At 43.1% G+C, this 24750-nt stretch overlaps 5 protein-coding genes across 10 annotated transcripts; 1 reads left to right on the forward strand and 4 right to left on the reverse strand.

Annotated features, from left to right (window-relative positions):
* Positions 1-528: 528 nt before the first annotated feature.
* Positions 529-6143, reverse strand: LOC117735575 (cytochrome b-c1 complex subunit 2, mitochondrial). The gene is made up of 14 exons (XM_034540268.1): positions 6010-6143; positions 4747-4848; positions 4500-4649; positions 4286-4350; positions 4117-4173; positions 3900-4024; positions 3372-3469; positions 3224-3281; positions 2807-2902; positions 2488-2687; positions 2299-2379; positions 2134-2210; positions 1612-1765; positions 529-846 (listed from the first exon to the last, which is right to left on the reverse strand). The coding sequence occupies exons 1-14, from the start codon at positions 6040-6042 to the stop codon at positions 763-765; spliced, it is 1380 nt and encodes a 459-aa protein (XP_034396159.1). The 5' UTR covers positions 6043-6143; the 3' UTR covers positions 529-762.
* A 530-nt stretch (positions 6144-6673) lies between these two features.
* On the reverse strand, positions 6674-11545 carry si:ch211-256e16.3 (kelch-like protein 20). Of its 2 annotated transcripts, XM_034540399.1 has the most exons (12): positions 11366-11528; positions 10908-11186; positions 10665-10799; positions 10370-10561; positions 9646-9789; positions 9354-9540; positions 8734-8880; positions 8464-8592; positions 8071-8247; positions 7829-7975; positions 7580-7745; positions 6674-7293 (listed from the first exon to the last, which is right to left on the reverse strand). In XM_034540399.1, exons 2-12 carry the CDS (start codon positions 11163-11165, stop codon positions 7170-7172), a joined length of 1806 nt encoding a protein of 601 aa, XP_034396290.1. In that variant the 5' UTR covers positions 11166-11186; positions 11366-11528; the 3' UTR covers positions 6674-7169. The 2 variants fall into 2 exon arrangements, with proteins under 2 accessions (XP_034396290.1, XP_034396291.1); XM_034540400.1 differs by having other exon boundaries at positions 10908-11545.
* A 616-nt stretch (positions 11546-12161) lies between these two features.
* Positions 12162-14758, reverse strand: anks4b (ankyrin repeat and sterile alpha motif domain containing 4B). Its single transcript, XM_034540094.1, has 2 exons — positions 14598-14758; positions 12162-13293 (listed from the first exon to the last, which is right to left on the reverse strand). The coding sequence occupies exons 1-2, from the start codon at positions 14756-14758 to the stop codon at positions 12162-12164; spliced, it is 1293 nt and encodes a 430-aa protein (XP_034395985.1).
* Positions 14759-16015: 1257 nt separating this feature from the next.
* Positions 16016-20479, forward strand: LOC117735065 (peroxisomal membrane protein PMP34). 2 transcript variants are annotated; one of them, XM_034539483.1, is made up of 9 exons: positions 16016-16397; positions 16507-16567; positions 16957-17023; positions 17241-17395; positions 17958-18074; positions 18167-18312; positions 18661-18756; positions 19116-19198; positions 19286-20479. In XM_034539483.1, the coding sequence occupies exons 2-9, from the start codon at positions 16522-16524 to the stop codon at positions 19431-19433; spliced, it is 858 nt and encodes a 285-aa protein (XP_034395374.1). In that variant the 5' UTR covers positions 16016-16397; positions 16507-16521; the 3' UTR covers positions 19434-20479. The 2 variants fall into 2 exon arrangements, with proteins under 2 accessions (XP_034395374.1, XP_034395373.1); XM_034539482.1 differs by having other exon boundaries at positions 16017-16405.
* A 438-nt stretch (positions 20480-20917) lies between these two features.
* dxo (decapping exoribonuclease) lies at positions 20918-24640 on the reverse strand. Of its 4 annotated transcripts, XM_034539481.1 has the most exons (8): positions 24385-24640; positions 23657-23899; positions 23430-23554; positions 23095-23321; positions 22054-22273; positions 21799-21934; positions 21531-21625; positions 20918-21438 (listed from the first exon to the last, which is right to left on the reverse strand). In XM_034539481.1, the coding sequence occupies exons 1-8, from the start codon at positions 24394-24396 to the stop codon at positions 21303-21305; spliced, it is 1194 nt and encodes a 397-aa protein (XP_034395372.1). In that variant the 5' UTR covers positions 24397-24640; the 3' UTR covers positions 20918-21302. The 4 variants fall into 4 exon arrangements, with proteins under 4 accessions (XP_034395372.1, XP_034395370.1, XP_034395371.1 ...); XM_034539479.1 differs by having other exon boundaries at positions 23430-23899; positions 24433-24640; XM_034539480.1 differs by having other exon boundaries at positions 23430-23895.
* Between the last annotated feature and the right edge of the window lie 110 nt (positions 24641-24750).

Genomic DNA, 24750 nt, shown 5'->3' on the forward strand with positions numbered 1-24750 from the left:
TAAACAGCTTAATCGGTAATACTTTGTTTCAATCCTAAATATATTTACCATAAACTAATAACATTGTAGTATTATTCCATCACAAGTACTTTGAGTCTCTGGGCAAAAAGGCAGCAAATTGTTTTGCTCCAGGTGCACCAAACACAAATTAAACATAAGAGCTTCTTATTTTTAGGGTACACCTTGTATTTTATACCTGTTATACTTGTTTAAGTAAAGCACGTATATTTTGATTGTTTGAATATATTTAGCTGGTATTTCCTTTTACTTTAGTAAATTATACTCTTACTTATTCCACAACTGTTCTGCACAAGCAAAAACAGGAGAATGTTCAACATTGGCAACTTTCAATCCTGCACGTTTGTTTTTGGGGCCCCCTACTGGTCACCGAGTGAAACAACATATCTTGATTGCTAAAAATAGCTGCAGCCTGAACAGCTCTTTAAACCACTTGATGACCCTCATACTCTTTATGCAACAATGAATATCTGAATTTATGCCAAAACACAAATCCATGCAACAACCAGCAGTTATTACGGTCTTTAATTTACATAGATATACAGTTAAATTGACAAAAACAAACCAAAAGAGAAATTGCATCATGATCGTCTGGCTCTCCGTTGGTGCTTACAGGACGGACTACAAATGATTGGTGACATCAAATGAATTGTTGCAGGAGACTGTGGCTTTAAGGTCCTCTTTCCTCTGCAAGCAGCCAGGCACAGCAAGACCAAGTTAGAAATCAATACTTTGACTTTATCTTCATACTTCATCCACAAATGGTGTATTCGCCAGTTGTCCACTAGCTGCCATGGTCTTCTTGCCATCAACAAATGATTTTGCAGCCTGTAAATAGAGAAGAGAGGGTTTTAAAATGTACTGCTTAGTTAGTCATGTTGTGTATTATAACTCAAACAGTACATAACTCCATTTACTGTCATTAAAAGTAGTATGTACAGTATATGTAAGTTTGAACACACAAATACATCTGCATTCTTGGATTAATACATTTTTGTAACTACATGTTTCTGCATTTATCTCAAGTTATTTCTGTTTTAAACACACACACTGTTACGTTCGTCAAAAAGCTTTGGAGTCTTTGACTAAAAGTGAAAATAAAAGACACACATAGGAGAGGTTTTCTTACAGGGCTTTCTGCCAGAAATCACCTTAGGAATATGCAACAAATCAACTTAAAACTAGCTTTAGGAAAAGATCATGGTTTGGGTTAAAACAAATATTTCTGGTAGAAAGCCCTGAAGACAAAATTCTCCCATTTTACATTAAAGTCTGGTATGTAAATAACGTAAAGCTGAATTCATTGTTATTTTTTCTGTAAGCACAACAGCGACACATTATCACCATATAAAGCTGTTATCATGAACAGGTTAGCAAACACTTGCCTATTTACTCATTCAGCAGATATGAAGCAACATTGGCATGTGGACTCGTGATTGAAAAGCTGTTTCTGGGCTCCACCAACTCCTCAGAGAAACACCTGTTTCTTTAGCTTATTAAAGCTCCACTATGTTCACCAGCTAGTCGCTTAATGTGGGCGTCTATGTGATTTGAACACGATGATTCAAGATAGGCAGGAGAGGAGACACTCACCATGATCACGTCGTCATGGGTAACGGCATCTACAGCCTGGAAAACCGCATCAGGGAGCTGGTACGCTGCGGTGTTCAGAGCCTGAGCTCCGATCTCCTCCAGCAGACTGTCAGAGCTTTCTATTGACATCAGGTACTCTGATTTCACCTGGTTCCTATGCAGAAACACACACACACACACACACACACACACACACACACACACACACACACACACACACACACACACACACACACACACACACACACACACACACACACACACACACACACACACACACACACACACACACACACACACACACACACACACACACACACACACACACACACACACACACACACACACACACACACACACACACACACACACACACACACACACACACACACACACACACACACACACACACACACACACACACACACACACACACACACACACACACACACACACACACACGTTAATATTATGGTATACAGCTGCTTCACCTCCATGTCCAGCGTTACCAAGTGGACTCACTTTGCTCTGGTGACGTCCGCCTCCGATACGTTCCCCTCAGCCACGCCTCTCACTTGAGCAACGGCAGCTTTGATCACCTACACAGACGACGGCAACAAGCAACACATTTTAGATGCAGTTTCATTTGTTTCGTTTGTCTTCGAGAGGAGTGGATTTAAAAATCACCTCTCCTGCAGAGTCAGCTTGTGCAATGGTGTAGACGCCGAACAAGCCGGAGTCAGAGTACGAGGTGTTGAAGGCTGTGGCCTGAAAGACATCTGACATTAGGAGACAAACTCTGCATCTATAACTAATGCAACACACCCTCCTACAATAAACAAATAATGCCTTACTGCTTAAATTGTTTTTACTTACATCAAAGGGCTGTGTGGTAGCTTTGGCAATACCCTGGCTCAGTTTGCTAGTGATGTTTGAGCCCCTCTTTACATGTGGCCCAGCTCCCAAGATCCTGTGCAACACGCTGAAGGCATTAGCCTCCGCGCTGCCCATCACACCACCCTCACTGGTTATCAGCGCGTGCACCAGGTCGTCATTGTTCTGCACCCGCAGCTCCCCTACACACACACACACACACACACACACACACACACACACACACAGACGCAACATAGCATCATGACAAATCGATAGATCTCAAAAGATGTGATGTCACGATTGAAGTTAAGAGTTTTACCTCCACGGTACACAGCCTCAGCCACAGGCCCTCCAGCCCCACTGCGGACACTCAGGAGCCCCTCCCCCATCTGCCTCAAGACGGAGTGCTTCACACCTGAACGCACAGATCAGATGAAACTAACTTTAACATACAACTGAAGTGGAACACAGATCACCTTCGCAAACTGAAACACACCCATGAAACACATCCAGAGGAGCATGATGGGCTGAGTCGGCATTGGGACATGTTTAAAAACCCACATTATCACTGCTTGCTTTGTGGATCCTACACCTCTATGTCTTTGGTCAGAGGCCTTATGACATGTCAGAGGAGACAGTTTACTTATTATTATTTTTAAAAGAGCAGTGAGAACCAAAACCTGATGAGTTTGGGAAGCAGCAGTGACAAATCCATGCGGTCCGACGAGACACTCACCAAGTCCCACAAGAGCCATTCTGCCAGTGGTGAAATTGTCCTCCACAAATGTCTGCAGCTACAAGGAGGCGATACGGAGAGGTGTGAGAAAGGTGTAAGAGGCCCCGTTCGGATTATTCACACGCCGTGCAAACAAAGATATCCATACCTGTGTGGAGGAGACGTGACCGACCATGAAGTCTGGGCAGTAAAGAGAGTTGGACAGGGCGTTTTTGTACGCTGCTTCATGCAATTTCTCAATTACACCTGCGAAAGAACATAGAAAAGTTATTACACAAAGCAAGTCACCCTTAAAGTCTGGAGTGTCTTTAGTTTCAGTAACGAGACATAATTCTCCTCATCTCTCCATGGTTAGGGTTAAATGAATGAATTACACCTCCAAAATTATACTTTATTATTATTTTTGACACATGTAACAAGAGAGAAAACAATTTGAAGTTGGAACATTAACTGTGTTTAAGCATTATTGTTAACATGATCATCAACAACCCACTATGCACAATTTCTGTTCCCTCCAAAATTAAGAGGCCAAATGAGAAATTGCCAGTAAATAATGGACATGCGTTTGTCAGATCGGTAAAATGTTGCTCCAATTCAACTGAACATGCTAGAAAAACCCCAAACAACAATGTTTTGCTGAAGTTGGTTAGGAGCTGAACTGTTTACCGTTACTGACCTATCTGAGGACACTGCTGAGCCAGAGCCTTGTCGATCTTCACCCTGGACGTCAGGTCGCTCACCTCCCATGGCCGGAAGTCCTGAGCTGCAGTCACGTTGACCAAAAACTCAAATAATGAATCTCTGCGCACACATACAGATAAAGCAACATTAAAGCATACTGAGGCACCAACACTGTAGTAGAACGACATTAGAGACTTGACATAAGGACTCACAGGTGATCTCTCAGGCAGTCTGCCGTGTAGACGGTGGTCTCCCTTGATGATGTCACACTGGAGATAAACAGATGACGACACAGTTGGTTCAATGTGGTGGGCTAGGTCACACTGGTATGTATTTATAGCAGGAACGCAGGGACGTTCAGTGTGTGCATGCGTCAGTGACCTCAGGCTGCCCCCCAGTGCTTCTACACCGCGACAGATCTTGAAGGCAGACGTACCCCGAGTAGTCTACAAAACAAAAAGTTGTTGTACAACAAGATCTAAAAACAGGTCGTGGGCTGGGAGACCCTGTTTTACGATACACACTGCAAAAGGTAAATGAGAGCAAACTGTCCCCCACAATAAGCCGCCAAGAGAAGACACGCTCACAAAATTACCAGGTTTGCTGCCAGTCGCAGCACATGAGCGACGCCCTGATTTTCCACAGTCTCGTATCGACTCCCGGCTTTTACGAACACGCCGACGCTGGACAGGGGAGAATTGTTCTCCAGCGATGCGATAACCAGACCGTTCGGAAGCTTGGACACCTGAAGACGCAAATAGGAACATGTTACTGAAATATACTGAAACACATACATGTTCAGTTTGACGTGCAACAGCCGCATAAGCGAGAGCGGCACCTACCTGGACATTTTGGGGAGGGAGCGGTGCCGGTGAGGGCGACGCGCGGCCCGTGAGGGGTTCAGTCAGAGAGACGCTCCTCCTGGCAGCGGCATAGCAGCGTTTCTGTGGGAAGGGAACACCAGAGCCCTCAACTCAACCAAACAGTGTTTCTGGGAGAAAGTGGTGCAGCTTCAAGTTGTGCAAAAACATTTGGGTCCAGTTCAGTAGCGGACTGGAAGAGGATTTTACTTTCTTGCAAGCGCTGCACGAGAGCAGGCTCACATTAGATCCCTAAAGAGTAACATGACATCTAACGTTTCATAGCAGCAGCTGTCGCCTACCTAACTCGGATTTAAGGACACAAGTGCTTGAGAGATTCCAGAGGTACCCTTTCCCCAACACCTCCTCCAAGTAATAATATATTTTTTTAACATTACGTTCCTTTTATCTTACTTGATAAGTGCACCCCCTGTTGCCTCTGAAGGTTATACAGATGAGATAAGGACCAAAATAAATAAATCCCTTTCCGATTGACCTGGTTATAACCAACATACAAGATGTAACTATACAAGGGAGACACCGATTATGTTTGATAGTTTTACTTGTTGTGAATCAACCCAATGAATACTAACGCTTATGCACCATATAACGGTCTATATATGCACTATATAAGGCTTAACAGACATTGACAGCCTCAACATTAAAAGGAGGGTAACGCCTACACCTACACACACACACACACACACACACACACACACACACGCACACACACACACCTGTCGTAAAGAGTTGGCTGCGTCAGTATAGTGCGACCCAACATGACCCGTGCAAGCTTTAGACACGTTACACCAAGACGTGCACGTACGTGTGTCCTGTAAACAAGGCTGCCAGTTTAAAATACCCGGATGTCACTCAACTACAGAGGGTGGTTTACCTCTAGACATCTCGATCAAAACAAGTGATGCGTGAAGTTCAGAGATGACCTTCAGGTCGCATCCGGATGAACCACGAAAACAAGCGACAGAGCTAAACGCAGACTTCCCACACAGCACGCGCGCCTGACGGCACATCCCGTGTCGGTGTCAGGGAACGAGTCCGGGGTGTTGTACGATAACCCTGCATTCAAACCTGACGTGAGACAGCTAGCTAGCTAGTTATCTAGACACATCGCGAGCTAACTTAGCCAGCAGGCTAACGTGGAGCTAAACGCGCCTCGCGAGCAGGACGAGAGGAAACCAGCGGAAAGGGGTCAGCTCGGATCGGACGGGACCCTACGAGACTCACGGGGAGGACGTTTAGAGACCGTATTCCTCTCATGGCTCCAGACTCTCTCCTTCGACCCGTACCGAAAGACAAATATGGCGGCGGACTGACGTCTACCCACAACCCACTGCGTCTCGTAGCCGATCAAAGACGACAGAGGATCTCAAGATAAACTCTCACGGCAGGTGGAGGGTTTGTCGTGTCTGGATGGTTAACCGTCGTTTCAGACATCTGTTGAATGCAATTCCTTCATCATGCAAAGTAGTTTCAAATTAATAATAATAATTTAAAAACCTGCATGTTTACAATCCATTTGTACTTGTCACGTCTCGTTTATGGTCTCTTACGTGTAGAACAGTGTAATATTCTGAAACCATTGGTGTCCACTGGCTGTTTAAATAGTCAAAGTTTAAATATATATGTATATTTTTTTTTTTAAATAGTCGGTCTAGGTTAAAACAATTAAAATGAACAACGCAGGGCTCTTGGATTACATGCAATGACAAACAGTTATTTGCATTTCTTGACCAAGTCCTGCGTTTGTTGTTTTTAAGCCATTTGTGAAATAGGGGAACATCTTTTAAATAAAAGAAATCTTTATTTATTAGAGTCCACATTTAAAATTATTAAAATGTATGACGCACATTACAAAAATATACTCAACATATTACAAGTGGCAAGACAATCATTCGTACAAAGTTTAATTACAAAACACTGCTCATGTTTAAACAACTTTTTCACAGTTGACCTTTGAAAAGTAGATTCTTTGGCAAATTGAGCATCTTTTGACAGAGCAAAAATGTTTACTTTTTTTTAAGTCTTCTTCACAGGTAGTAAATAAATACAGCACAATATAATACAAAAATAAACTTTAAATAAGCTTTTTGGCTGAGAAAGTGCTCAGACATTAAAACAGCACCATAAACATACAGCGTTAGTTTGGACTGCTCACCGAGTTGTCAGTTACTTACTTCACCGTGCCAAAAGAGGGTTATTCCACAAGCAGTCGGATTCTTTTTTTAAAAAAAACTTCTACTCTTTGGCGCCAGTAACAGCTCAAACAGCGCTGTGCCGAATCCAGGCAGCATCTCCGTTGCTGAGCTTTATGGTGTACCGTCCCTTGCGGATGGTGCAAAGAATGACCATAAAAGAATTCCTCCGACGCCGACGCCGCTCAGTTGTCACTCGGCGTCCTTCCTCAGCTGGAGGGACACACAGCTGAGCCAGCTGCGACTGGTGGGCATCTCCCCGACGATCTCCCACGTGTCCGTCTCGTCACAGTACCTCTCGATAGTGTCGTGATATCTGCGCGCAACAGGTGATCAGCATTAAGAGTTGTTTTTTATGCACAGGAACTACTTCAGCACCCTTTGCACACTTTTCCTTTGCATTTAAACTGCACCATGAAGATTAGATAAATTAGTCAGATTTCCAAACACAATTCTTTATATTTCTTGTTGCGTGACTTTGATGTTTGAGTGGATGCACAGAGGTAAAGCCAGTAAATTCCTCCTGCACAAGTTCCTGCTGGCATTAGAGGAGCATTAGATTCACAAGCACATTTTTAATGTTTCCCAAATTGGCCCCTCACCTGTCCCAGCCTTCTTCTCCTCCCAGGACGTAGATCTTTCCATCTACCACGGTAGCGCCAGGCCGGTAGCGTCGCTCCTTCATGGGGGCGCACATGGTCCACTGATTGGTCTTAGGACTGTAACACTCCACCTTATCGGTGTTCTCCGTCGAGGCGTGCCATCCACCTGGGAGAACAAGAGATTTAATTGGATTTCATGAAAGCGGTTGCTGCGTTGTTGTTGTTGTTGTTGTTGTGCGCATCACAGACCTATCGCATAAATCTTTCCTTTGAGCATGCAAGCAGCTGAACCAGAGCGAGCGATCTGCATGGGAGCAACCTCTGTCCACTCAGAGGTTTTAGGGTTGTACACTTGAGCGAGGTCTGTGCCGTCGCCATCGTCTAGAACCGCACCACCTAGCGGGACAGAAAAAAACAAATGTGTGAATCCAATAAGTAAAAAAAAAAAAGACAACCAAGAGAAAAATGTGCGTGTAGACTGCATTTCCTACCAGTGACGTAGAGCAGTCCGTCCATGGCCACCACAGCGGGACTCGTGACGGCCATCTTGACAGACTTCGTGAACTGCCAGGAGTTGGTGTGAGGGTTGTAGCACTCCACCGAGTCCAGACGAGAGCGGCCCTCCCAGCCTCCCACTGCATACACAAAGCCGTCCAGCATCACCAGGCCTGAGTGTGAGGAAGATTAAAGTCCAGTCGCTGATGACACCATTTTACATAAACTACCAAGAGAAGGCTCAGTTTGTTCCAAGGCTTTCTTGGGAGAGATTATAGACTATTGACAGTGAAGATTTACATATTTTTACAGTTAAGAGAGTACTTTAAATGAGTGTAAATAAGGTCAGAACTCGTGGGTTATGACACAAGGTACGACGACTGCCTTACCCAACTCAGAACGAGCGACATTCATGGGAGCCATCTCCATCCAGGAGTCGACGCAGGGGTCGTAGCGCCACGCCTCCCGGCTGGCCGAGCCGTCGGGGAACTCTCCTCCAGCCAGATACAGGGTGGAGTCTCCAGAGACGCAGAGGACGGGAAGGATAACGTCACCGTCTGAGCATCGCTGTTGCTCATTTCACAATATGGATCTTTATCCACTCAGTCATTAACTTTTTTAAAAAAAAAATTATGTAACAGAACCTCGCGTTTCCTCACCTGACACGACCAGCCCGTGTTTGCTCACAGCGAAGGGCAGGCAGGCCAGATTCTTCCACCGATTAGTCACGGGGTCGAAGCTCTCGACGCTGCGCAGCACCACCTTGTCATCCTCCCCGCCTACTGTCACGATCACTTCAGCCGTCCCTGTCGTCATGGCAACAGGGGTAGAGGAACAGAGGAGTGAGCCGAGGCATGCTGGCCTCTGGACATATAAATTATCCCTCTAGGATGCAACATGCTCGTGTGTCGGGCTGCAACTAATGATTATTTTCATCCATCGGTTTTTTTGTAGATTTTAAATAAAAACATTTAAAAACTTGCGTGTACTTCTTTATATAGACATGAAACCAAATAGGTCTAACTTACGTCACTTGGACCTCATTTACACCAGACAATAAAATCCAGATTGTAGCCACGTAATTCTTGAATGTGGATTGAAAATGAGATTACATTTACACTTCGGTCTGGTGGTCAAGCTCTATCAGATTTCAATTCCATCACCCAAAATACATTATAGTGTAAGGTGCGAAGGGGGTCTAAGATATGAAACTAGAAAGTTAAGCAAACGACGCAGCCTCTACCCATAATGAAAGCACATGCGATTAGTAGGTAGACACCTGTGGACCTGCGTAGCCTCGCTCTGGGGCAGTAGAGCTCTCCACGGCGGTCCTTCAGCAGCATGTAGTCCTTCGCCTCAGAGATGAGCTTCTGGCACGCCTGGTTCTCCTTCACCACATCCAGAGACTCGATCACATCATGGAGGTAGTACGGGCTTATGAGCGGCAGCCGGATATGTTCGAGCACCTTTGAGGAACGGATAGAGATCTGATGACACTGACGGGTATCAGTCACAGGGCTCAGTCAAAAGTATGTTATAAAATGGATGCACCCGAGCTTGTGTGAACTGACCTTTTCAAAGCTCTGTTTGCGAGTGGTGCATTTATTCAACCACGACATGGCGGCCTCAAACACCATCTCCTCTTTAGGCACATTTAGAAAATCACTAGCAATGACTTCTGTGAGTTTGTCCACACAGAGAGACAGGAACTCCTCCTGGTGGAAAAAAAGGCCCGAGAGAACAAAGAAGTGTGAATGACAACCGGTTTGACTGCTGACCACCAGGTAGAGCATCTTTGATGAGCTCCTTTCACACATGAAACCCACGACCGGGTTCAATCATCCTGTTGAGATCAGCCAACACATGTTCAGGGCTAACACAATCTTATCGGAAGTATAATTGTTAGGTGTGAAATCTTTACATTGAAAAATGTCCCCCACAAAAGCAAAAATAATGCCTTTACTTGTTTTCTCTGACCATCAGTTGAAAACCCAAAGATATTCAACTTCATATCGAATGGGAAACAACAATGAAAAGCAGCAAATCCTTCACATTAAGACGCTACTTTTGCTTTAAAAAAAAGGACTTTTACCACGATTCATTTCTGAGAATCGGACAGCGGCAAGCGAACGGCACTCGTTCGGCACCCCTGGTATGTTAGTTTAATTGTATTTTGTCTTTTATTAAATGGAAAAATTATTATTATTATATTTTTTTTAACTAAACTAATCACCCGTCCAGAAAATGTACAATGACAGAAGAGGCATTAACCATGTCCCTCCGTCGGCGTCTCACCTGCTGAGAAACGCTGCTGAAGTGCTCGTGGATGTAGTCCATGCTGTGTTTCTCCAGCACTTTGCAGGAATGAGCCTCAGCGAAGCAGTGGATGCCCACACAGTTCATCTCGTCCATCTGACGCTCCATGAAACGACAACAGGCTTCCTGCACGGCCATCACGTCCAGCAGGTTAGCCGCTGCCAGCAGCGCCTGGACCGAAAGAATACAGCTTCTGCAAACGCTCGGGAACAGTGACACCACAACAACAACAACAACAACAACAACAACAGGATGATAAGGGCAGCAACTTTACCTGCACATTTGCTTTAGAAATGTAGACCTCTGACGTGTAGGCGTAGCTCACCAGCATGCCAATCATCTGAGGCTCGACTCCATTGATGGCTACACGCTCCTGTTTGGACTCAATCAGGTCAGTGGAAAACATGGCCTGGGGAGAAGAGAACGACTCAATGCAGAGAGGATTGCATGTTTAAAACAACTCTTTAACATCCGGTTTCCTCGTGCCCGCCCCTGACAGACAGACAGCGGGGTGTACCTGGAAGTAGGAGCTGAAGGAGGCCAGCACGATGCGATGGCACGGGAACTCCTGCCCCCCGCAGCACAGGGTCACGTCACAGAAGGCGTTGTTGAGCCGCAGGCTGTTCAGGCCCTGCAGCACCGCGTTGGGGTGCCAGGCCTCCACGAACAGGTAGTCCTCGCAGCTCAGATGGAAAGCTCCGGCGGCGGCGGCGGCGTCGTCCTCCTCCTGCAACACCGTGGAGGGCGAGGGCGGCCCAGCGCTGATTTCAGCCATGTGTCCCTTTGCGAGCGAAGCCTGGGAGGTTAGCGGAGGCACACGAGACATGACAGTTACGGACGGTCACTGTGGATGAAACCGCCGGCGTGGAGGTGGCTCTCAAGCGCTCAGCGACGGGCAGCGAGGCAGAGAGAGGAGCCGAGGTTGTTTATTTGCTCACTAATGACGCTCTGCGGCGGAGGAAGGAGCCTCGTTACCTGTCGAGTTAAAGTAGTCCGTCGGCTCAGCGACACACACACACACACACACACACCGGGTGCGGACAGGTGAGACCAGGCGGCGACCAGCTGTCACGGTGACGCGTATTATCTGGTGGACATAGTCGTGACCGCCGCGGCGCGAGCACACTCCGGAAGGACCAAGATTTAAAGGCTCTCACGCCGGAAGTCCCGCCCACGGGTCGAGAGCAGTTGCGTCGGAGTACTTCCGGCTTCGCTTCGGCGCCTGCGCGTTCATTTAATTTGGACCTTTTGATTGAGTGATCACTCGCAGTTCTGTTTCTCGCTCAGTTGAAGTTATTAATAAAGTTACAAATCTGTTTACAACCTGTTTTCAACTCTTTATGCTGTGCACGTGCAATTGTCTTTCTTTCTTTGCTTGTGCCTTCCTCACTTGCATGTTGACCCCAAATGGTCACAAAGTCCCCACAAAGTAGTGAAAACTAGACACAGACACGTCTATTAACCAGGAGGCAAAACGATTTGAATGTTTCATTTATTTGACATCGTGTATCAGTACAAATCTCTCTGTTATCTCATTTATGGTGAGGACCAAAACATCTTTACAATGATAATGTGGCTTTAAGGTCATGCTGTTTGTACGTTGATTTTTATGTTATGGATTACAAGGGTTATACTTTTTGCAGTATACATAGTTGTTGAGAGAAACAGTTTGTTTTATACAGAAAATTAAACTCTTGGCTCTATTTACAGTAAGTACAGACTCATTTTAGGATTCAAACTGGATTATAAATCTCTGGTAATGTGTTTTAGATCACATGGAGCTGTCCTTTACGATGCCAGGGGTCTCCAATATGTTCTTTCTACGGGAAACAGCTTCCATGATCTTCTTCCTGGGTCCCAGCTGGATGCGAATGCCTTTCAGGTCTTCATCAGAGCAAAGCATCAGCGCCTCCAGGTCTAGGTGTTCTCTGCTGAATGCAAGGGCAAACTCTGGCAAGGAGATGGCAGACAAGAATGCATCCAAAGGAGAAGTTTCCTCATCATCCTCATCATCCAGTCCCAGATCTTCTTGATCCCAGGGCAGATCAGCATCACCATTCCCCTCGAAGCCAACACCGTCTTCCTCTCTCTCAAACAACTCATTCTGAACGAGGTAGCCGAGACTCCCGTTGTTCTCACTCGGGATGTCCTCTGACTCCAGCCCTATTTTATTCATGAAAATCAGACCTCCAAGACCGGGCCGATTGAAGATGGACTGTTTGACTTGGCCGGTCTCGTCGTTGTCATCGTCATAGCCTGCCATTCCGTCTTCGTCTAACATGCTCTCATCCTGCTCATTGAAGACATCCAGAAACTCTGGCTGCTCAGAAGCTCTACTCTCCGGTTTGAGGAAAACAACGTTCCCGTCCCCTCCCAACCGCTGCAGTGTGCCTTTATCTTTCTTCCCAAGCTTCTTCTGGAGCGTGCCCTTAACCCGGGCTGAAAGGGAGCCCGATTTATCAGCAGCACTAAGTTTGGAGAACTGCTCATTGACGCTGGACATGGTGCCGCCGTCTGAGAATGCTGATGTCCTGCTGGCCTCTGAGAGGGACCCAGTATTGCCCGCTCCGCGTTGCATTTTATCCATCTTGCTCTGGTGTTTCTTCTTCACCTTCTCACAGAGCTTTGCACGCTTCTCCGCTTCTTTGATGGCCTCCTTCTTTAGATTGGCGACCTTCTTGGGGTTTTGGTTGGTCTGCTGTGAGGCGGCGGCGTCTAGAAAGCGCACGCAGTCCATGCGGTCGCGAGACGCAGCCACGTCCATGGCTGTGTGGGATTCATTGTCCAGGGCAAAAAGGTTGGCACCAAAGTTGACCAGGAAGCTGAGGATGTGCATGTGGCCGTTCACCGCGGCGTGGTGCAGCGGTGTGTTTCCCCAGATGTCACTCCGGTTGGGGTCTCCTCTGTGTGACAAAAAAGATATCTAAGTCAAAAAAGTTCATTTTTGCCACTCTCTATCGTATAATAATATATAATATATTTATCCAGTTGATAAGGATTACAAAAACAAAATGTTTTATTTAATTTATGATTTGATCTACAAAACACACTTATTAAAACACAATTATAAAGTAGGAATATGTATTCATAACATCCTGAAATCTAAAGTACCTCAGATCAAACTTTAAGAAAGAATACACGCAAATACAACAACAAATACTTCAAATTATTCCTTTAAATGTAAGGAAACAATTTTACATAAAGTATATTATACACAAAATATACTCACAACATAATAACTAAATAATATCCAACAGATAGCCTAATAAGTAAACTATTAAGATGTAAAGTCCTCCTGTGCCGTGCCTCATTGTCACAGCCATAAAAGTTGATTGTCATAAATTCCAGTGACCGAAGCGGAAAAAGCTTCAGTCAATTTTGGCCACGTAGGTTATGAGTGTGTTCCACCCCAATAAATATCCGACACACATCTTTACTTAACCTAATTCTTCAGTAAGAACGTTGTTCTAGATGTAAGCCAGTCTTTTGTTGTGTTGAATGAAGGCAGGAGGTCGGCTGGGGTCGTGTGCAAAGATAAAGGGCTCTTTTGTTTCAGGCTTTCTTTGGCTGATTAAACATTTGGCTCAGCTCATCGGGAGGAAAGTGGAATTAAGTTTTAGCTCATTATATTATTATGAAAAATGTGTTATGAAAAACCCCAGATTGAGTCATAAACAACTGTTAAGTGGTAATAAAAAATAAAAAAAGGCATCAAACACGTCCCTTTTTCAGCCATTGTATTCGATTGATTTGAGTTTAGTTTAGTTTTAGAGCATTATACATACAATAGGGCAATTTGAAATAAAATGTATATATTTATCTGTCTTAGTAAGATAAGATAAGATAATCCTTTATTAGTCCCTCAGTGGGGAAATTACAGGATTACAGCAGCATTGCTCACAGTAATAAGTAAAAAACAAGTAGTATAATAACAGAATTAAGATAAAAGAGTAAAAAACAAGAAGAATATTATATATACAGACGGAGTAGAAATAGAATAAAGTGGATAAAGTGTATAAAATAAATTTTTTAAATGTTTTTAAAAAATTTAAAAAGTACTTAAACGCACTGGACAATGTGTAACAATACAGCCAAAAATGCAAACATTTCAATAAGCATTAGAGAACTGAGGTGATAGTCATGGAGATAAAGTGTATTTAATTGCGAAATGAAGCCCAGGAAGTAAAGAGGAGTGTAGCATGCTTACTCTCTGCTACATATGAGCTGAAGCGCATCGACATGTCCGTGGAAAGCAGCGAATAAGGTGGGAGTCATGCCATCTTCATCCGCAGTGTTCAGGTCCTTCCTCGTGGCCTCTTTTAAGAGGTCCAAGTATCCATCAATTGCTGCCTTGTGGTACCTAGACATCTCGTCACAAGAGCAGAAAAAGTCCAAACAAATCTGTCACTTTCTGTCCCTTTTTCCTCCCACACTCGAAACAGATTCTCAGAACGACTCGATCGCAGACCCGAGCAAACAAAGTGTCCACTGGGCGTCAACAGATCAGCAGCTCAGAGCCATAAAACAAAAGCAAAGTCCAGTCCACTGCTGTCATCTGCACCATAGATAGCTAATATATACATATAAAGATATAAGTAAAGCAATATAAATTATAGAAATGCACAACATATCCAACAAATAGAATTAACAAAACAATAGTGCCAAGATGTAACCAAACAAACAAGTGCAACGGTGTTATATATAGATCTGGCCAGAGGTGATTTATTATAAAGTCGAATTGCAGTGGGCAGGAATGATCTCCTGTATCTGCTCTTGTGACACAAGCTGGATGAGTCCATAGGAAGGAAGTGCTCCGCTGTCCCTGCAGCAGTGGGTGGAGAGGGTGGTTCTCCAATATGGATAACAGTTCCTTCAGCGCCCTCCTCTCCAACACCTTTCCCAGACTTTCCAGTTTGCAGCCAGTGATGGAGCCGGCCTGCCTCACCAGTTTGTTAAGTCTGTTGGTGCCTCCGGGTGCAGTGCTGCTCCCCCAGGACACGATGCGGAGAATTGAACTACTACAGCTTGAGATCATCACCAAGAGTTATTTAAAGCTTAATTATTAAGTGCAAGATTTCCAGGTGTTCTAGTACAATTCTGAGTCACCTTTACAACACTTCTTTTTAATCTACTACAGTTTTGTACAGATATAGTTAGTACTTACTTCACAGATTAAGATAATAATGTTTATAAAATATGTCACTTTATTAGATATTAAAGTGCAAATCAGTATATACTATAGTAAGAGATACTTTCTCAACTGGGATGGAGGACACACATTTCCAAAGACACGGGTCATACTGTGATGTTTAACGAAATGGATGACAAGATTGAATGTTCTTGTTATATTAATAAGGACAAACTTGCACTGAACTTACGGAACTAATTACATATGGCATTACAATTAGATATTTAAAAATAGAAAAAGTAATACATACGTTAAATATTGAACAATACAAATGCATCCGGCACTGCACTCAACCTTTCTTTTTAATGACTAAATTACAAAAAAATAAACTCTCCATTTATTTGTTTATTGGATTATTTGTGTTTATTTGTTGTATTATTTATTTGTTGATCCACGTCTGCAGCCTCGTCAGCAGGTGGCTGTAATGAATGTTGACGGCTTGCTAAACGCCATTAAAAGAAGAAGAAGAAGAAGAAGAAGAAGAAGAAGAAGGAGAAGAAGAAGGAGAAGAAGTAGAAGAACCGGTCCGAGCCAATGAATGGGCGACTGGGAGGAAACATTGACCGACACTTCTCCTCCTAAATGGCCTTTTGTTGTAACATGTTGGAGCTGCGACTGGTTCCGTGAACGCAGCTCTAAAAACCGAAGTTCCAATAGAAACCGACCCAGAACTCGCGTCCAGTCGTCGGCGACTTTCCGGGTGTGTTTGGGTCCGTGCGCGCTGGTCCGACCCCGGGACAGACACCGCAGAGATGCCCGGCAGCGGGGGCTTGGCCGACGGCCTTCTGTCCTACGAGACGCTGGTTCACGCGGTGGCAGGTGCGATGGTGAGAGACCAGGTGGACGAGACGTTCACGGACGAGCATCGGCGATTTTCACTCGACTGAGACATGCGCTCAGTTTGATGACATCGTGTTGTGTGTTTCAGGGGAGCGTGACAGCCATGACCGTCTTCTTCCCTCTGGACACGGCCAAAAGCAGACTGCAGGGTGAGCCGCACGTCCATGAACGAGCTTAGTGGGAAGTTTCACTTTCACGTACTAGAACAGGATGTCCTGACTTTTAGTGACACTTTTTATTTATTTATAATTTTGTATACAGCCTCTCTTTATGCTCTTTAAAGGTGCTCTTTAAATATTTATTTATTTATTTATTTATTTATTTATTTATTTATTTATTTATTTATTTATATTTATTTTATTTATTTATTTTAATTTAATTATTTTTTTTTTTTTTCCTGTAAATGTTGAAGTCTTACACTCCAGTCGAGATTATTTACTTCTCAGAAAGCTTCTCCGACCATTGAGGACGAGCAGAACTCCTCTCATCCCGGTACAGCTGCCTGTTTGCTGACTCATCCATTGTGTTGGTTTTTCAGTGGATGAGAAGAGGACGTCCAACTCCACCCACGTCATCCTGGCTGAGATAGCAAAGGAAGAAGGCCTGTGAGTAAAGTTCTGGGTTAAATTGATTTGAGTTATGGCTGTTTTAATTGTTGAAACAGTTGATCATTCAGTTAGTATTTAGTTGATCCTCATAAAGTAGATTATTATTATTAATCCTCGTTAATTATTGATCATTTTTTAAAATAAGAAATGCCCAAATATTGTCTGGATTTCGCGTTCTCCAGTGTGGATATTGACCCTCCATCTCTTCTCCCAGTCAGTCCCTGTACAGAGGCTGGTTACCAGTCATCTCCAGCCTCTGCTGCTCCAACTTCGTCTACTTCTACACCTTCAACACCCTAAAGAAGCTGGCGGCGTCTGGTCCAGGGAAGTCCAGACCCGCCAAAGACCTGCTCATGGGGGTCGTATCGGGTAAAAACTAATAATTATTCATGACCTGACTCAAAGGTTTTGACTGAAGGACGGTGGCGTTTTTTAATAAAGAACAACGTTTACATGTTGAATGCATATTTTAACCTGTACTGTTAAACATTAGTGCTGCAACTAACAATTATTATTTTCATTATTGATTCATATGACGATTTTTATTTTGAGTAATTGTTGAATCGTTTGGTCAAAATATTACAATTGTGAATAATATCTGTCACGGTAAAAGATGCTTATGTCTTTTGTCAAACAAGCAGAAACACAAAGATATTCAGTTCATAAGGATTTCAAACAGAGAAAATAAGTAAATCCTCACAACAGAGATGCTGGATCCTGAGAATAGTTGACATTTTGATTGACATATGTCAAAAAACTATTAATCTTCTATAGAAATATAATTTATTTTCTGTTGATTTGAGTAATTTAAATCCTTGTTTCCATGTTTACTTTAGTTGGTGCATTAATGCCACCTGTTGCTGGTCAACAACTCCACGCGGTACCTTTTTTAGGAACGATTCCAGAAAGCTAAAGTTCTGCTGTTCTTCAGGGATGGTGAACGTGATCCTGACCACTCCCATGTGGGTGGTCAACACTCGACTGAAGCTGCAGGGAGCAAAGTTCAGGGACGAAGACCTCCAGCAAACACACTACAGGGGCATCTTTGGTGTGTGAGATGTTCATAAATATATCTTACCGTTTTTCTTCTTCTTGCTGCACAGTTGTAAAACCCTGCTGTGTTTGGGCTCGCCCACTCAGATGCTTTCTCACAGATCGTAGCCAATGAGGGTGTGGCAATGCTGTGGAACGGCACTTTGCCCTCTCTTATCCTCGTCCTCAACCCGGCCGTGCAGTTCATGTTTTATGAGGCCATGAAGAGGAAGGCGGCCGAGGGAGGGAAGAAGGTGAGAGGACACGGGCGTCGTCGTGTAGAATACTTCGTTACCGAAGCTAATCGATGAGCCCCGTCTTGACTGTTGTTCAACTGTAGTCAAGGGAGTGAAAGAAAACATCAAAGTCTAACAAACAAGCATCCTTAGTTTGACCTCATGGTTAAATTAATTTTAATTTTTAATAGTAATATTCAAAAGTGGAGGACATTGACAGACGGACATCTCTGAAGCCGTCGTGTGGCTAAAGGGTCCGTTTGTCTGGCAGCGATTTGATATGATCAATCTAACAGTTCTATAAATGCTCAAGCAGCAGCAGCAGCACTGGATATGAGTGGATTTAATCTCTGTATCCGACCACAGATTTCCTCAGCAGAGATCTTTCTCATCGGAGCCGTTGCCAAGGCCGTTGCTACCACGGCAACATATCCTCTCCAGACCGTTCAGGCCATCCTGAGGGTAAATATTAAGTTATTTTGAATGTCCCCCTTTTGCTTACTTTTTCAAGATATCTCACACATTATGTGAGAGGATATTCTGTATATGATGTTGTTTTATCTATATTGTCATATGTGTTGGTGGCAAGAGAAGAATAAAGCACCATTCAAACTCGAGTAGAAAAAATTTAGAAAGAATATAGAAAATCTATGTATATGAAAGTTTAACATCTTTCTATGAGCTTGACGAGCTCCATTGAAGCGCTTTGTAATCCCTTCATGTGATGGACCGTGCAGATTTGAATGGTGCAGAATATCTTTGAGATCTCCAGTCGCTCATCAAATCTAATTGAATGAAATCAAGCTAACCTTTCTCATCAGTTCGGCCAGTACAAAGGTGATGGAAAGGGCGGCGTGATCGGAGGCCTCTCAAACATTTTCTCCCTGCTAATGGACAGAATCAAGTGAGTGCAGCAAGAACATAAAGGCATCCACTGGTGAGGCCGTTCCATGCAGCGCCTCCTTCATGCACGTCTGCCTCTCTCTCACAGGAGGTATGGTGTTCTGGGTTTGTACAAAGGCCTGGAGGCCAAGCTGCTGCAGACGGTACTGACGGCCGCCCTCATGTTTGTGGTGTACGAGAAGATCACTGCTGCCACCTTCAAAGTCATGCGCCTGAACCAGAAACTGAAGCGGTGAATACAGCAGTGCGTTGGTACATGTTTTTTTGTTTTTTTAACAATGATATGTTGAAGCCAGGAATTGATGCATTCATGTAAACGTTGCAATGAGAGGCAAAACGAACACTGTGAGAAGAGCCGGGTGCGATGCTTAGAATACCCTCTCTTTTTTTAACCTCTAACTGGTCTTGATTTGATCTCTGTTGAGATGGTGACCGTACCAGCTGAGATTTTAATCACAATACTACTCAAAGGGAAAGTGGACATCATTTGGGGAAATACCCCTATTTGCTTTCTTCCCGAGAGATTGATGAGAAGATGGATGCCACACATTAGATGGGACTCCTGGGAATTACTGATCAAAGTAATAGTTTGAGATTTGACGCTTTTATACTACAACCGGTAAATAAGTGAGCTTATGGGGTGCTGGTTGGTGGGTTTAACTAGCTGTCTTTGTGCGATATAACTGCTGCAGCTTCATTTCAACCGTTTCAAACACAAGAGTGGTCGCAATCTTCTCATCGAAATTTCAAATGTATAGAAATAAAAGCTTATTTCCCCAAATGAGAAAACTTTTCCTTCAACTTTCGGGATAAGTTAAGCTTCCCACTTCCAGTCGGGGTTGCCTCGACGTAAGCTACCCGAAACATTCCTCACACTCCGTCTTATGTTTTAATTTAACCGAGTTGATAGAATCTTCATGGAATTCCTGCCAGATGAAGGTATGATGTCATTATTACACACAGATCAGCAGTAGTCACAATAATGTTAAAAGGGAGGGAAGCTCCCAATTTACAAACTCCATGTGTAAAATCTGCTCTGAAAAGTCTTAATTTAAACAATTCTAATGTATTAAGAACAAATGAATTTAACATAAATGGGAATGAGTACTTGACAATACTTACATGTGTATAAATACTGCAGTAGGCGCCTCTAACTGTGATGACTGTTGACGATTTACACAAATCCATGATGCACCCAACAGCTCTACTGCCTGATTGTTGTTTTTTGGTATTACATGTTGCAGTAAATGAAAGTATTAGTTTTGCAGCCTTTCACCTTGAACCCGTTTCACTGGTTGTTCAATTTGTTAACTTGAGTTTTAATCATTACAGGATTTACTGCTCTCAATGTTAGTTTGTAACATCATATTTAGGACTGTTCGTTGTATTGATCGGTGCCAGTTAGTAAGAATGCAATGTCAATTTACCAAAAAAACAGGAAGGACATTATAGAGAATATAAATATATATATTATGGTTAACCTGAGAGCAACAGGTTGTTCTCAGGTTAACCACATATGTGCACATCAGCAAACTATATACCTGCAACTAAATCGATGAGTAATTGGTGTTCCCTTTTTTAAATTCATAATTTTCAAATAAATGTGTATTTCAAGATTCAGAAAATAAAAGCGAGGCACGGGAGAACATTTAACTGATTTATCGGAGGATAGAAAAGTGTGAAAAAGCAGAAAGCTCTGAAGAAAGAAACTGTCACCAAGTCGGGAGGCAGAAGGACAACGTTAGCTTTATTCAATAGTTAAGAAGGAAGCCAAAGCTGGTGAATGTGTCACTATTCATTATAAAACAACGGTAATGATGCAATGATTACAAGAATACACCATGCATATTAATTACGGTCTTCTTCACAAATGAAATGTTTTTTTTCTGAACACGTAACATGAAAAAAAACGTAACTGCGGATGCAATACTAACTTCATTTATGATTTTTTGTTTTTTTTTCAAACCATTGTTTTCTAATTTTGTTTCAATTAACATTGAACAATTGACCACTGTTCTGAAGATTAAAACGTTATAATAAAATCTGAGGATCCTCCATTGGAGGTCTGAATGAACATTAGCAGTTGAACCCGTCTCGGTTGTAAATCAGGGCTGATGGTGCTTGTCTTGACTGCTCGTCATCACCTCCACATACCAGTGGGGCAGGAAGGAGTACTGGGAGTCCCTGTGGACGGAGAACGTCACATCTCTACGGGGCTCCCAGGAGAACAGGTACACCACGCTGGAAGGGAAATAATAAGGATTCATGAAAGACTTTTTGCTTGAAATACAAATAAAAAGAGGTTAACAACATAGTCTGTCAGTGCAACTTACCTTGGATTGTCTTCAGTAGCGATTTGCTTCACAAAAGACAGGAAATCACAGCAGAAGTTCATACAGACTGTCGGCTTCCAGCAGTTGTGTTCATTCTGTCCAGAAAAATATACAGAAGACAAACAAAGTGCAAATATTTTTAGTTAATCTTTTATTAACTTGTGTCCAATAACTTTACATTGTGGTAAAAACAGATGTGAATAGATTTCTCAACGCTCAGATAAGCTTTCGATGACCAGTAGTTTATCGATGCAAACGACTTCACTACCTTGATGAGCTGTGAAATCTTAGAGATGGGAAAAGTGTCCACAGTGACGACCACTCCTTCCTCATCCTTAAAACCTGCCACAACACGGGGGACTCCCGGGAGAAAGGACTGGGCCCACCACTTCAGCAGTTTGAACCTGAGGACCACCACGAGGAGGATTATGACAGCTCTGAGTGGGTCAAATCAAACATCCAACAAACAGCATGACGTGAACAAGTGAAGAATCATGTGATGTTTTATCGATCCATCATCTACCTGTGGAAGTTGCTGCGCTGTTTCGGGGTGCAGATCTCCGCAGAGGTCTTCAGCTCGACGTAGCATGCGGGAGCAGCTGGAGCGTTGGGGTCTTTATCCCGGCAGTCCACCTCACCGGAGAACAGGAGTCTGTGGTCTGCCAGCCGAGTTTGCACCACAGTGCAGAAGCCCTCATTAGTGTTTACCACTCCGCCCGGGTCGGGTAGACTGTGGACGTTATCTACAGGGATGGACAAAGGTGAGGCGTTATCTTTTAATACGTGTGCTTAAAACCCTATGGGCTTTCATAAAATAGGATTCGTGTGTCAAATGTAATAAAATGAGATCGGGGCATATGGAAGTTACTGCGCCAAAAGTATTTGATGTAAAGTTTTCATAATCATTTCTAAATCTGGATAATTCTGGACAATATATGAGACGCAAATTCGCGAATTACTTTTAAACTTGAAAAACTTTGACTTAGATTAAGTCAGAGTTTAGATTTTATAGTGTCATAGCTATGAGATACTAAATCTATTATAGTCTTTTATGTCAATTCAAACCAGATATCATTTTAGTTTATTAGAGGGTAAGATATACATCTTGTTTTATATTTATTCTCATTATAAACCCAAGACCGTACTCATTGCCAGTGAAATAAGTCATCATTTTGAGACAGTAAGAAACTGTTAAGATACATTTTTTATTTTATTTATACTTAACAATTCTTTTCTTGACTCACTATCTCAAGAAGAGATCATAAAGTGATGACTGAGTATCTTATAATTTTGACATAACATTTAGTTACATTATTTTACATTATCATTATTTACTTGAATTACTATGACTAAATATAAGATAAGATAAGATAAGATAATCCTTTATTAGTCCCTCAGTGGGGAAATTACAGGATATATATATGACTAAATATAAAAAAATGTGTGATGCACGTGAATATTACAGCTGAGCTAAGGCAGTGAATGAATATGATTGATCAACAATCGAGGAGAAGAAAGAAGTAAACAGCAGCTAATATCATACTATATTGCATTAACTACCTACCTGCACATGTGTATTGCTCAAACTTGTATCCCCAGTACATCGCCTCCTCGTGTCTCTCTGTGCGGTTCTCTCGTTCTCGTTGGGCAACTTCTGTTTCCACTTCGCTGATGTAAAGCGTGCCCCTGAACCTGGTGACTGCCAGCAACCAGCCCTCGCGTGTCTCATACGGCGTGGTCAGCAGCTTGGTCAGGTGACCACGCCATGTCACAAAGTCGGAATCTAAAGCACTGGGAAGAGCAGAGGTAGAACCAAGAATACGTGTCCAACAGGAAAGTTGTGCTTAGAGTAGCAACGATAGATCCCAGGGGAGGTATCTATCTGACCTGGAAACTTACCATGATGAGGCTGCGGTCACCTTTGAGTTGAGTTTTGATTTATTGGCCAAGATCCATCGTAGGATGTGGTCCAGCTTCTCCTTCTTAGTTACATCTTTCTTTATGTAGCGGTCCTTGTACCCATCCTTCAGGTCAAAATTAGGATTTTTGTCAGGTTCCACATAGTATCTTAACTGCCTGCTGTCATTGACGAATCTACCGTCAGAGTCAAGGGAAAAACATCCTACTTCGACAGGCTGTTTGTACACTGGAAAGTCTCTTTCATACAACTCCCTTCTGGTGCTCAAATCCTGAGAGCTGCGTGGGTTTTGACCTGGTGTTGGCCCAGACTGATACTGGTGGGGGTTTGGTCTGGAGCGTTTAATCTCACAGGGATTTCTTCCACTGGTGTCTTTATGTCGTCTGTATGCGGACTGGGGGTTTTGGTAGGTGGAGTTGGGATTGTGGGATCTGTGCTGGTCCATTGCTACCTAGTGGGGAAAAGAGCAATGATTTATGAAACAAACTTGACTGATCATCACTTGTGTTGTCACTTAAAAGAAATGTGAACCTTTTTTAATACTGCTGACACAAGACAACCCACTATTTGTGTATCATGTATATATAACTTTTTTATTTTGTATGCTTTATATTGACCATAAAAAATGCTACTAGATACTAGTTTCGAAGGATAGTTATCTATTCTATTGTTGCAACGTATATATTATGCATCTATATATGCACATCCCATCGTGATCTGTGTAAATAATGGTCTATTGTGTCTGTATTATTTGAATGCAGACACATAATGTAAAGACGTGCTGTGCATGCCTGCTGTATGTTAGGTTAATGAAGGTTTGCAAAATAGCTGCTTTTTGTGTATTGATTTCGCCATGTGCGTCACCAATTCAACATACAAACGACTTTATTACTACTAAAACTAATTCCACGGTTATTAAATGAAAACCTAACGTACCGTAGTCAGCATGCACAACAAAAACAGCTAACGTTGAGCTAATGTTACCTTTCTGTCAAGGCCGTCAGACACAATAACAAATAGGACTTTGTGTAAAAACTATTAGCATATGTTGCAGCGTCTTTTCTAATTTACATAAATAAAAGTAAAGAAAGAAAACAACGTGTTTTCGTCTCGCTGGCTGGGAAGCTAATAGCGCCACGAGCTAACAACAACTCTCTCTGTTTAGACACCAAACTCAACGCTGCTTCCGGATGCAGTTACTCCTCCAATCCGCTTGGTGGCAGCAGTGGCGTCACTTCCGGTATAAATGCTACAATGGAGGTAAAACACAGAGAATCCAGATATTTGTTAAAGCAGCAATCC

The sequence above is a fragment of the Cyclopterus lumpus genome, chromosome 8 (genome assembly GCF_009769545.1).
Source record: "Cyclopterus lumpus isolate fCycLum1 chromosome 8, fCycLum1.pri, whole genome shotgun sequence".
Lineage (NCBI taxonomy): Eukaryota > Metazoa > Chordata > Actinopteri > Perciformes > Cyclopteridae > Cyclopterus > Cyclopterus lumpus.

Coding starts and splice junctions, on each gene's coding strand:
- LOC117735575 (XM_034540268.1), bottom strand. CDS start 6,042: ATGAGAGGAATACGGTCTCTAAACGTCCTCCCC. Junction 3,470..3,899: donor TCAGCAGTGTCCTCAGATAG/GTCAGTAACGGT, acceptor GTTCTTTCGCAG/GTGTAATTGAGAAATTGCAT. Junction 847..1,611: donor CCCATGACGACGTGATCATG/GTGAGTGTCTCC, acceptor CTCTATTTACAG/GCTGCAAAATCATTTGTTGA.
- anks4b (XM_034540094.1), bottom strand. CDS start 14,758: ATGTCTAGGTACCACAAGGCAGCAATTGATGGATACTTGGACCTCTTA. Junction 13,294..14,597: donor CAGCTCATATGTAGCAGAGA/GTAAGCATGCTA, acceptor TTTGTCACACAG/AGGAGACCCCAACCGGAGTG.
- si:ch211-256e16.3 (XM_034540400.1), bottom strand. CDS start 11,216: ATGTCTCGTGTGCCTCCGCTAACCTCCCAGGCTTCGCTCGCAAAGGGA. Junction 10,562..10,664: donor TTTCTAAAGCAAATGTGCAG/GTAAAGTTGCTG, acceptor CTTTCGGTCCAG/GCGCTGCTGGCAGCGGCTAA. Junction 9,790..10,369: donor TCAGCAGCGTTTCTCAGCAG/GTGAGACGCCGA, acceptor TTTTTCCACCAG/GAGGAGTTCCTGTCTCTCTG.
- dxo (XM_034539478.1), bottom strand. Junction 22,274..23,094: donor TGAGCAATACACATGTGCAG/GTAGGTAGTTAA, acceptor CCATCCCTGTAG/ATAACGTCCACAGTCTACCC. Junction 21,626..21,798: donor AGATTTCACAGCTCATCAAG/GTAGTGAAGTCG, acceptor TTTTCTGGACAG/AATGAACACAACTGCTGGAA.
- LOC117735065 (XM_034539482.1), top strand. CDS start 16,331: ATGCCCGGCAGCGGGGGCTTGGCCGACGGCCTTCTGTCCTACGAGACG. Junction 17,396..17,957: donor GCTCATGGGGGTCGTATCGG/GTAAAAACTAAT, acceptor GCTGTTCTTCAG/GGATGGTGAACGTGATCCTG. Junction 18,075..18,166: donor ACACTACAGGGGCATCTTTG/GTGTGTGAGATG, acceptor TCGCCCACTCAG/ATGCTTTCTCACAGATCGTA.